This window comes from Eurypyga helias, unplaced genomic scaffold (genome assembly GCF_000690775.1).
Source record: "Eurypyga helias isolate BGI_N326 unplaced genomic scaffold, ASM69077v1 scaffold38675, whole genome shotgun sequence".
Taxonomy (NCBI): domain Eukaryota; kingdom Metazoa; phylum Chordata; class Aves; order Eurypygiformes; family Eurypygidae; genus Eurypyga; species Eurypyga helias.
In genome coordinates this window covers 41,672-54,156 of record NW_010251656.1, presented here as the reverse complement: position 1 = coordinate 54,156, position 12,485 = coordinate 41,672, and the positions used below count along the sequence as shown (strand labels likewise).

At 39.9% G+C, this 12,485-nt stretch overlaps 1 protein-coding gene across 1 annotated transcript in view; it reads right to left on the bottom strand.

The window, feature by feature from the left end:
• NTRK2 (neurotrophic tyrosine kinase, receptor, type 2) overlaps window positions 1–12,485 on the bottom strand; it is a gene marked incomplete at its 3' end in the record, with an annotated part of 143,353 nt that overhangs the window by 91,607 nt on the left and 39,261 nt on the right. Inside the window, exons 9-10 of the mRNA XM_010152097.1 lie at window positions 11,874–11,974; window positions 10,519–10,618 (exon numbers count right to left, since the gene is read on the bottom strand). Coding sequence (XP_010150399.1) covers window positions 10,519–10,618; window positions 11,874–11,974 — 201 coding nt within the window. The remainder of the gene's footprint in view (window positions 1–10,518; window positions 10,619–11,873; window positions 11,975–12,485) is intronic.

Sequence of the window (12,485 nt, the reverse complement as noted above, 5' to 3'; positions counted from 1 at the left end):
AAATTGAAAGCAGGGAGATTTAGATTGGATATCAGGAAGAAGTTCTTCATGGAGAGGGTGGTGAAGCACTGGAATAGGTTGCCCAGAGAAACTGTGGATGCCCCATCCCTGGAAGTGTTCAAGGCCAGGCTGGATGAGGCTTTGAGCAACCTGGTCTAGTGGAAGGTGTCCCTGCCCATGGCAGGGGGTTGGAACTAGGTGGTCTTTAAGGCCCCTTCCAACCCAAACCATTCTATGATTCTATGATTTATCAGGGGCACATGAAGGACTTTTTGGAAATATTTCCTGCATGTTGCATTACTCCACTTTGTGTTCCAGGGCATTCAGCTACACTAGGCACTTGAAAAACCTTTGTCATTAACCTTTAACACTAAGAATAAAACTGACCTAGAATAAGTTATAGTTACTAACTAGTTTGTCCATTTTACTTCATTATAAAGGAACCTGTAACATTGCTGTCATCCCATCACTTTTTTTAAGAAGCTCCAAAAAATCACACAGAACAAAATGGAAAGATTCACAACCCCACCCTGTTTGGCTTTTTTTTGAATCTCCAAGAAGTTAAGCCTGATCTCATTTTGCTAGATCCGTTTTCTCATTTCCATACTGGAAGTGCCATCAATTCTTACTGGTTTCTAGTACTGGCAAAGTGAACGGTGTTAACGGGACAAAACAGGGCAGAGGATAAAAAAGAGAAAATGAGAGAGTCCTGTTGAAGAAGCCATTCCTGATTTTTATGTAGGATACAGAACAGGTGTTAGGAGAAAATAGGCTTTGAGAGCAGCACGAAAAGTTACTTCAAATCAGAGAAGACCATTCCCATATCACCTCATCATATCACTCATTTATGGCCAAAAAACGCATTATTTATAATATATTGTGATCCTTATACTGGATTATCATCCAAGCTGAGGACTGAATATACATACCCCTGATGTTTTAAGTAAATAAGTGTGAAAGGCTGAAACAGTGGCAACTGTGAGGCAGGGAGTCACACTTACATCGCACCAGTGAGAAAGCATTGAAGAGGTACAGTATCTTGAGGAAGAGAACTGAGCACAATTCTGAGTCACTTGGAAAAGGTGTGTCCAGCTACCCATAAAGAAAACACCTTGAGGAATTCAGGGGCTGCAGTGGTGGGGCTATGTCAACAGTTCATATACAAAGCTGCTCCCAGGTTACAGATATCCTGGGAGATGATAAACATGTGTCAGTTGTGTGTGTGTGTGAAAGAGAGACATAAAAAGGACCCATTCATTCAAATAAAACAATTTTACTTGAACCTTTTCCCAGAACTGAGAATGTACAAACAAAACAAAGGCATCTTCAGATGCATTAAAGGAAGATGTTGATAAAAGGCTACTCCTGTGTGCTTCTGCAAAATCGGGCAAGAAAGAACAAGCAGTTTTCTTGATTTGGGGGAAGTTCAAATAAGCATCAGAAAAATACGTTAAAAAACATTAAATCTCTGAGCACTTTGTGAGGCTTTTTTAGACATACACATTTGCCTGGAACATACTACCTAAACGAGTCCTCATTTTTTTTTATTCCATCCATGCTACTTTAAAAGACACAGCCTCGCTGCAGGAAGCAGAACAACAGCTGTGACGAGAGCTATGGCACAGTGCTCCACGCCAGCCAGGCTCTGAGCCCCTGGTGAACCTTCCCCTGTTGTGCAAAACTCAATACTGAATGCTTTCACAGTGGCGAAACAAAAAAAGGCCACTCCAACTGTTATAAGATCTTGGCATCTGCTAGCAGAAGAAGTGGTAACTAGCTAACATGGCCAGGCATTTAAAAAACATAACTTTATGAAGCAGAGCAATTGTATTATCTAATTTTCAGGACAAGCACAGGGTGTGTCCCGAGCTCAAGAAAAAAGAAAAATAAAAAAAGTTCAAACTTCAGAGCTGTTAACAGAAATCAATGCAACTCGATCAGAGAAGGAATCCTACGTCAGTCTTTGAAAGCCAAGGAACACAAAGGGAAGGAAGCTCACATAAAATCCAGCAGGTATTGTAAAAGGAAGGAAGCAAAGTCCTAAGCAACATATACTTGTAATCCTCAGTGGTGTTATTCAACTGAGACTCACATACCCGAGCCAAATAATTTCCCTGAAAAAGTTGTCACTGTACTGTAAATATCATGTGGCCAACTGTAACCTTTCATTATTTCCCTGTCTTCGCAATTAAGCCAGTATTCAGAGGCAATAAATACAGAACAGCCCAGAAAGGGTCTTTCTCAACGTGCCACCTTTATGTAACCTTTTTTATGTTCCTCTGCAGTGTGAGTCAACATGTCCAGTGTCAGGACAAGCAGCAATGGGCACAAGGTGAAATTGAAGAAATCTAATTTAAACATAAGGAAAAAATAATTGCACTGTAGAGATGGTTGAACACTGGCACACATTGCCCAGAGAGGCTGTGGAGTTTCCTTCTTGGAGATAGCCAATCCTAGCTGGTCACAGCCCTGAGCAACCTGCAGTAGCTTGCCCCGATTTGAGGCGGAGGTTGGACTAGACATGCTCAGAGTGCCTGCCAGACTCAGGTGTTCCACGGACAAAGTGGACCAGCCTCCAGGAGCAACTTCTAACAGTGCCTCTGATGGTAGCCCCTTCCATATCAGCCTTCTTCTTACATGGAGATCATACGGTGGACTTCATCTCTACCATTAATACCTTCTACTTATCTGCTTTTCATGTTCCCACCTATGTTGTTTAAGAACTGCTTGGTTTTTAGCATCTAGTTTTCCAGCATCGTCCAGCCTCACCATTTCCTGAAATGATGATCACAACCAAGCACATATTTACTTTGTAGTAAATGGTGCTTAAAGCACTGGAGAACTGGAACCACTCAAAAATAAATTAAAAAATAAACAACACAGGCTGGCATTGCTATTCTTTGTTCCTTTTCTTTCTTCCCATTCATACCTCACATCCTAACACTTCTTCCAACCTTTCTTTGTCCCTGATCTCACTCTCATTATAGGTAAACATTTAACTACTATGATCCACCTTCTCTCCCTCTTCCCATTCCTCTCACGCTCATATCTCCTCCTACATCCAGTCTCATTTCTCTAAAAAATTCTCCATGGGCTAAATGAAAATTTTCCCTCACAAACTAATGCATTTGTAAAATGGCATGAACTGCACATGGGAAAAGTTCGTATAAAAGCAGTTAAGTGTTCAGCTTTTGCCCATAAATAACTAAAAGAAGAACTCTGGGGTCTGTAAAATGAAGACTTGTGAAGCAAATGTGGATGTAGACTGAACACAATGTTCAGTCTCTGCAGTTTACATCTTTAGGACCGACTCTTCTCTGCTACTACCCTGATCTAGGAGCTGTGCTATTCCTGTGAGCTTCTGCCCATATGAAGGCAGAGCCCTGGCAACTATGATTTTCAGCTCTCCTCATTTCTACTGCATCCATTATTAGTCTCGTTTCTCTTCAGTCTATTTCCATTTAATCTCTAAGCTGTCCTCTACTCAGCATCTCCCTAGTTCTCCAGTTCATCTCACTTCACCCACACCACATACATGTGCACTCGTTCATCCCATCAACCGCCTGTAGTCTTCATTCGGGTGGAGGAGGAGTGGAATACAACAGATACTTCTTTACACTTGCTCCAGATTTGAGATGTTTCCCTAAATCCTTTGTTACATGTGGGGCATGTCTTCCACTGGTTTGTTCCTGCTACAGAACCAGATCTACATTGCTGTCTTATATCTTGCGTGTTAGGATCAGACTCAGGAAGTCTCAGTGTCAGACAGAAGTAGAAAGCTGAGACAAAGAGTCCAGATTTTATATAAATAATAACAATGGAAAGAAATGCCTAACAGTATGTTCTGATAGGGTGACATGGCCCCAGAATAATGCTTTAAGAGACACCTCTTTTCTTTATTGAAACACAAGAAAATGGTGGCTTAAATATTTTAAGATCTTCGTAAAATCCTTTACAAAAAATTACTTTCCTAGATCAGTTCATAAGAACGCTCATTCTTTGAAGTACTTAACAGCAATTTCCTTCTTCAGAGTAAGGTACTTAGAAGCATTACCAACTCTATCTTCCAAACATGATAAGTTCACTTGATAAGTAAATGTTACTGTCCCCATTACACAAGTGATGCACCTGAGACAGACAATTTGTATGATCTGCTCATGACTGCAGGGACCAGAATGCCAATGTCAAACAACAAAAATAGCTTTTTATGTTTGGTACAAATGAGCAGTATCATCATTGCCTTTACATGTCTACTGACTAAAAATACAGCAGATTTGAGCACATTCAGTTTTTTTCCTACATCTTATCTTACAACACTGACTCACATGAATTAATCCCTCTTTTATATTCTGTTCATTGACTAAATAATGAAATGTTCTAAAGACATTAAAGGATCGACGCCCACAGAATCGGCATTTAGGTAGGTACAACACAGCCCAAAATCACTTCTATTAGTTACAAAAGGAAGCTCAGAAAGTTCAGGATTTCAGGGACTTGATGAAGGGCAAACAGTGAGCGTGTTCCCAAGCTACAAACTGATCTTAATTTTCTGGCAAACTAGGCAAAATTGTCCAGGAAGCCCTCACTGCAAGTTTATTGCAGACCAATTTGAACATTATATCATATTTGTCAAACTGCAGGTCTTTGCAGAAGATTCAAAGCTTTTATTTTATACTTGGTTTAGAATTAAAAGGGAGTAAAAGCTCTTCTAACTTAATTTCATTCTTCTCCTCGTCTATAAGAAGTCTAAGCAAGGGTCTTAAGCAAGACATGATAACACATGAGTTAATAACAAACAGAGCAGCTCTCCCTTTTCCCACATCAGTACTTCAAACCACTCGCTTAGAGTCATCTAACTCTCCAAAATCTGAAAACTTCAACCATCAGTGTGAATGAAGCAGGGTTTGTTTTGAAGTCCGTTTCAATCAGCCCCTCTTGCACAGCATCAGGAAGTCAAGTAAAAGGTATTACAGCAGAGAACACATTGACCATTTGCTATATGGTTACAGACAAATAAGACAAAATATTTTTCCTGCTGGCTCTAAAGTTAAATCCAGAAGAATATGCAAAAGTCTCAATAAATGGTCACATTCAGACAGCATGGAAAAGCATGCTGTCTGCTCTTACCTGGACAGCACTGTATTTAAAACCATGTAAATATGATTACTTTGGTAAATGGGGCTAAAGACTTTAAGTCATCACAGATATGTTGTGTCAGAACGACAATACTGCTTTATAAGGAGGCTTTTATCATGCAGTTCTACAGTGTTTCTTACTCAAACTAAAATACTGTAAGGCAACTGAAAAATACACTGCAATCGAAGATGAGTTCCAAGCTTCCCTCTCCTGTAATGTCTTTTGGATTAAAGATCAAAATGTAACAAGAGCTTACAAGCAAAAAACGATAGAGTGAATGACACACAGAGAAATAAAAATAATCCTCAACAATGAATGTGCTCTGGTTGGAATAACCAATGTTCTTAATTAAAATGTTTACAAGGAAGTTCATGGCCCAGCACATAAGTAGGGGAAAATACCCCATTTTGACCATGGCACGCAAAATCCATGGGTGTGTTTTGTTTCATTTATCCAGCTTGGTGAAAGAGTACAGCATTCTGACTGATGGTCCAAATTTTAACCTTACACTCAAAAATTATGACAAGCAGCTAGCAAGGGCTTGAAGGCAAGGGAGTATTTTGGGGTGTTTCTCCTAAAACTCCCACTGTTTCTTTTCTTAAAATCCCCATGATCTCATTACCTGATCAGAGAAAGACAAATTTCTGTACCCTGAACTGCACAGACTTGAAAGACCATGAAAGGGGCAAAGCACTCATAGTCAGGACTCATGTTTAGATATGGCAGGTAGTTCAGAGAGCACTCAAGGAAGAAGCAGCACCTTTCAAAGAGTGACACCCAGACCCCCAGACATGGGAAGGCAGCAGGCACTGCCTACGTATGATGGGAATTTCAGACTCGGTGTGTTCCCTTCTGTCATGTTCTATTTGTTAACTTCTCTGAAAGACAGAAGGGGCTGCTTTGGGGAGGAGTGGGTTCCAAGACAATGCTCTTGTCCATAACCATCTACTTCCTGCTTGCACAGCAAGCAAGGAGGCCTAAAGATATTGCCCTGTTGCTGAAACAGGGACACCCTGAACTAAAATTTACTACAGTTCAAATCAGTAGAAGTACTGTCAACCTTCTAACTGAATTATACTATTTCAAACTTTATCAACTAATTTATCTTCCATCAGCTTCCTCCACACTTCCACTCATGCTGCTGTATTAACATTTGAGAACGGTGTATCAGGTTGGTCATGCTGCAGCTAGTTGTTGATTTACATTTATTTTTCAACATGGGAGGTAGAATAAAACAGGACTAGAAATATTCTTCCATAAATCCTCTCATGGAGTTCACAAACCTTCCCCTGCCCTCTCTACTCCAGTCCCCTTGTTAATTTTCAGTTTCATAAGCTGGTTTGACGGAGTCAGAAATAAACACAAGATGGTTAGAGCTGTCTTGGCAGCCTTCAGTGAATTCCCACCACAAGCACTTTCACATCCTCCAGCAAGCAAGCAAGCCAAGGTGTTTCGTAAGAGCAACCAACAAATCTTAATGAATACATTTAAGAAATTAACTGAAGCTTTCACAATTTATGCTGTAGCATTTTCTAAGGGTCTAAAAACCTCACCTCAAGCAACCAAAAGCAGCTTTTCACAAAAAAGCTGTTACCAACAGACCCTGTGTAAGAAGGTGTTTAAAATGTACACAAGCAGAGAAAGAGATAGAACTATGTTTGACCAGATATTCTGATTGATTTTGTAATGGAAGTCTGGAAGTCTAGCACAACATAAGAGTTTATCCACAGAGTAGAAATAACAGTATTAACCCTATTCTAAGACTCTTCTAACACATATCACAAACCAGTCTGTACTAATATTGTTCCCAAACTTAACCATCAGCATCTGCTGTTTCCCCTACCTCCTAAATAGAGAGTGAAAAGAAGCAAGGCAAGAAGTAAAACAAATGGCTCCTATGGTGCAACCCAACCTCAACCAGAAACAAGAACATCACGAACAAAACGTTTTTCTTCTATTATTGTCATTGAACAAGTGTTTTGCTTGTCCTCTTTACCTGCAAAAACACTCTGTTAACTACAATTTCAGGAGGTAACTAAGTGAAATGAACATATCTCAAATTGTCTCCTCACCAGAGATATACAAAATAAAGAGAGAAGCCAAAAGATAGTGCAAGTTATTTTTATAAAGCTCTTCAACAGATCTTGGTTTGATCTTGATTGATCAGTCCTGGCAAAGTACTGGAAGCTCCCAGAGGACCTGGTGCACTTTACCACATAAACTGGATGCCTTTCTTCTCAGTGTAGTAATGGAGAAGACAATGGGAGCATGTGAGCTCTGCGGCAGTCTCTCTGGCTCTTCGGCATGTGCAGTGTTCCCAGGTACAGGCAGCTCTGGCGCAGCACAGCTCAGACACCCCCACCTGCTCCACAACTCTTTCTGGGGTCGCTATCGCTGTCAGTCCCACACTCTGACCATGCCCAAGTTCTTTAAGCGCCAAAGAACTCAGCAAGGACACAGGCTAAGAAGTGGGCAGATGATGCCATGCAAAAGATGGGATAAACTGGCATTTAAAATATGAGGCATTAAAAAATGTCTTTAAGAAACTGCAGATGCCTGCTGTGAACCCAAATGGGTGAAAATTTCATCCCTTACATAAAGACGTTTTCTACGGAGGACAGAGTGCTGATTGCCTATTTACACATTTTTTTTTCTGATTTTCAGTGGCACACTTTTTCCATGTACACAGTTACATGAAAAATACCACTGAGTGTCAGTTTGACTGCTCCAGTTACCGAGTGACTATTTTGTTTTTTTCCAAACTGCTTGCTGACGAAGGGTGGGGAGATATTTAATGACAGGGTGTCTGAGGTGACCATGTTGTGCTCTCACAAGATAACAGAAAAATAAAGCACAGCCTTTTGTTCATTTCTGCTTGATGTAACTCAGTAAATTCCTTCTTATTCATGCAGAATATTCATTAACATTTTGGGGAAGATTTGAAAAGAAGATTTTTTTTAACCTTGTCTCATAAACATTTTCAGTGGTAACCTGGATATTTTCTTCCTTCCCACTTCCCTACTAAGACTTTTTATTAAACCACTAACTATAAGACGATGTCTGTATGCTAAGTTGGGACTAATTTTGCTGTTGCTCAGTTCAATGACCAATGACTCAAGGAGTTCACAGGTAGCTTGCTTGATCCTTTTATTCAGAATTTCCAAGATACATATTTTAAATGATTATACTGATGAATACTAAACACAAAAAAAATTCTTCACCTCTGCTTTATTTTCCTCATGTTCAAACACCCCAGGTTGTTTATCTTCATTTATGAACTCTTAGTATACACCTATGCTGCAGGCTTTTCAGAGCAGGTAATATTTTATTATTAGTCTGGGTATTACATATCGATTTGGTGTTCTAATCTCACATCTTTAAATATTGTTTTAATATAAACTCAATAACACTGATGATGATAAATAGAGAGTGTTTCTAGGACTTTAGACCATGGATAGATCCAGACTGTGAAGCTCAGATGTGAATACAAACTTTGGAGAAGCTTGAGGTTCATTTTAGGGACAACTGAAGGTCACTCCCTCCTAATGAAACATTCAGAAGTTATTTGTAGCTCACAGTGACATTTAAGCATTACCACATATACCATGACTGTGATTAGTTTTTGAATGAGTGTGCCTGAACTGTGAACTCATCTTACTGATCTTCCTAACCATCACTGGTCAAATCTGAAGAATAAAACAAACACGCATATGAGGTTCTATGTAATTTCATATAGTTATTGCCCCAAAAGTGATCTAATGGACAATTCCGCAACAAAAGAACTACTGAGATCAAACTCTCTGATCAAGCAAGACCATTATTTTTGTGACAAAAGTTGCACCTGAAGATACTGAAAAATCACCACCCCCTAAGGAGCTCCCTGGAAGGAAACTTGTTACCACACAAAATGCAACTTTGCACATTTTCCCTCAGGTTGGAGTTTACTTCCTAGTTCTTTCAATGATGCCATGTTGAAATATTTAATGCAAATTTTGAAAAAAAAAAAAGAAGTGTTCAGCTTTAACGAGCCAACATTGCACATTTCTCACCGTTGCTCTCACTTAGCTTCTACCTATTTCAGCTCTATAAATGCAACTCAGAAAGCTTCAGATAAAACTAAAATTTACGCTGAGCTGTTGTTTAGTTGCAAAAAGCTTTTTCTAGTCTTTGGTCAAAACTCTGCAGCTCTATCCTGCTGGCTCCATGTTGCTCTGCAGGATATTTCACAATGACTGTCCTCTTTCAATGCTATCCCAAAGAGCAGAGACTATGTAGTATCAGAAGGAGGTGAGAGAAAAGGTTACCAACCCAGCAAGCTAACCTGCACCGACTACATTTCTGCTCTGATCAAATCTCATTTGTTCAAGGATTTCTCCTCTGAACAGAATATAGAAATACAGTAGACATCTCTTGACAAGAACACTTGTCAAGAGCAACTAAGGGTTACCAAAATATACATCCATGTGGCACCATGTCATAAGCACAGCTGAGAGGAAGGACATGTGGTTAAGAGGAGCCTGCCAAAAGATTACTTACCACTCGCTCCACACACTCTCATCTACACATCATGAGAACAAAAGCTCATCTCCTTTAGCACACAGCAGAGCTACTTCTAGTCCTTACAACAGGACAGCAAGTGGTTTGGGTGGTGTTTTTTTTTTTTAAATACAATTTCACCCACATCACCAGACACAGACTGATGGTATCAGTAAAATTATATGGTAATGGAGTTGTGGCAGGTACCTCTGTGTTATACATACCTCCATCTGGCTGTAAAATAAATAAATGAAGAAATGGAAGGGCTTAGATTTCTCCTTTCCACAGCACTTGCCCCTCTCTCCAGCTGCTACTTCCCAAGACACACACAGAAGCTCAATAAAACGCATCTGTCAGAAAGCACAAGTAGGACAGGATCCACTGCAAATGCACCTTCCACTCTTGCCATGGTTTCCCCTTGAATCTTTCACCTCAATGTGACATTGTAGTGTGGTCTGAATTACCTTTTACACTCAGCTCAGATTCTCATCAGATTGTTGTAATCAAACTCACATGAGAATAGCTTTCATTTCCTATTGTCTTCCTACCTACACTGACTCAAGAAGTATTTCTACTCCAGGAAGTATCCCAGGGGGCTTTGCAGCTGAAGGGAGAGAAATGGGATTTGTCATTAAAAAAAAAAAAAAGAGAAGTAGAAGAATTGAGCCAAAATTCTACACTCTGTCTACATCTGCCTCTGCCCTTACTTACCTGATAAATAAATGAAAAGCTAAATGTGGTGGCATTTAATCTAGTTATTTTGACTGCTGTCAGTGCAGATGCCCATAGTATCAACTCATACAACCCTCAACAATTCTGTAAGATATAAAAAACAACCCTGCTTACCTTTCATCCCAAACTTTGAGTGTCTTCCAAACTTCAGAATAATGAGCATTATTACTAAGCCAGTGCACACCAGTGCTGCAATTCCCACCACAACATACACCTAAAAAAAAGAGGACACAAACATCTGCTCGTCTTGCTCTCATGAACTACCTTCAAAGACATTCAGCATACATTCAGATAAACCCATTTAGGTAAAGAGATTCATTTCAACTGGGAAACATTTACACTCTGATCAAAGAGTACAGAAAAAAGACACTTGTCGAGGTTTCTTCTATCTTGCAGAGAACAGAGATTCAGACACCCCCAAGAACAACTTTTTCCAACATCCTACATATTCAAGGCAGGTGGGAGGGAATGCACATCACCCCTTCCCCTTCTAGCGAAGTAGCATGTTGTATGAAAACATGTAAGAAAAGCACATAGGAAAAAAATTTTGCCTGTGCGGGTGGTTGTACCTCAATACAGTTTGCCCAGAGTGGCTGCGGAGTCCCCATCCATGGAATTATCAAAGCCAGAGTGGACACAACCCTGAGCAACCATGCTGGCCCTGCTTTAAGCAGGGGGCATTGGACCAGAGGATTTCCAACCTCAGCCATTTATTGATTCTGTTATCAGTTGAGACAAGACTGTCTGGGATCTTCCTGATCTTCTACCACAGTGTCCCAACTCACAGCTTGCCCTTGGGTTCACAAACTCACATGCTCTCCACTGCCTGATGCTTTAGGGAGTCACTGGTGTGGGGAGGCAGCAAGATCAACCAGGCTGGCCACCCGCTACCAGTTTCCAGCAGTGCAGTTCAGGAGACCACAGGAGACAAGGCAGCAAACGAGGAAGCCCACCAATTCAGCTACTGATACTAGAACCTACTGCAAATTATTTGGTCATAAACCTACACGAAATCTTGTTTTAAAAACATACAATTAGAATTTTAAAGTTCAATGCAGCACATTCTCTCTGTAAGGAGGAGCTGACTCCAGGACTGGAATTCAAGCAATCATCTTCAAATTACCTTAGATGTTTTTGCTTCGTAAATCAAGAGTTGCTCTCTTTGGCTAAAATTAGAAACAAAGTTTTAGGCTAAAAAAATACAGTTAGTAGTTTGGAAAACCATGAAATAACTAGCAATTTTACTTGGATTGAAAAGTGATTCACTCAAAAAATGGAGGGAGGACAAATGTGGGGAGCATTGATTTTCATTTTTTTCCCCTTTTTTTCTGAGTTTTGATCACAACACAGCAGTAATAGTTCCGGTGTTCTGGTAGCTGAGGGCCCTATTACAACCTCCGCAGTTTTGTGAGTTGTATAGCCAGAAAGTCCGCCAAGATTACAGATCAGGAAACAATATATATACTTACAGTGATGCTATCTTCATTCTCTTTGTTGGAAACATCCGTAGAAGTGATTTGATTACTGTTATTTGTGGTGTCTCCAAGATCATTAGGCGTGGTTTCATACTCTTAGGAAAGGAAGAAAGGTGGCTTTTATAATTTTGTAACTTTAGAGGGGAAAGGGTTGTCTTTATGAGTACAGCTCTCTGAGATGGTACAGTTACTAACCAATCTGGGGACTTTGAGCTCTTGGGAAACAATATGTAATTGCTAATGTAGCTGGAACATTTTGGGGAGGATCCCTGTGGCAAACAATCAAACAAATGTGTTGTGACCAATAAAGTTGAAGTGAGAAGGTATCTACATCATAATGTGTATCTCTGCCGGAAAAACCAGAGTTAAATAAGAACTCCATCCATAAAGCTATTTTTATGTGCTTCTGACTTCCCATTAAAAATGAAAGACTGCCCTCTACACTGAACTTCTCCAGCCTTGTATTCAGCCAAATATAGGACAGTCTCAGAAATTAGCTTGGGGACTTTGGTTTAGTTGCGAAGAACTTAGCAGATGGGATTTTTAGCTAGTTTATTAATGTGAAATAGATTGTTTTCTTCATTTAAAAAAGAATTTAAAAATACT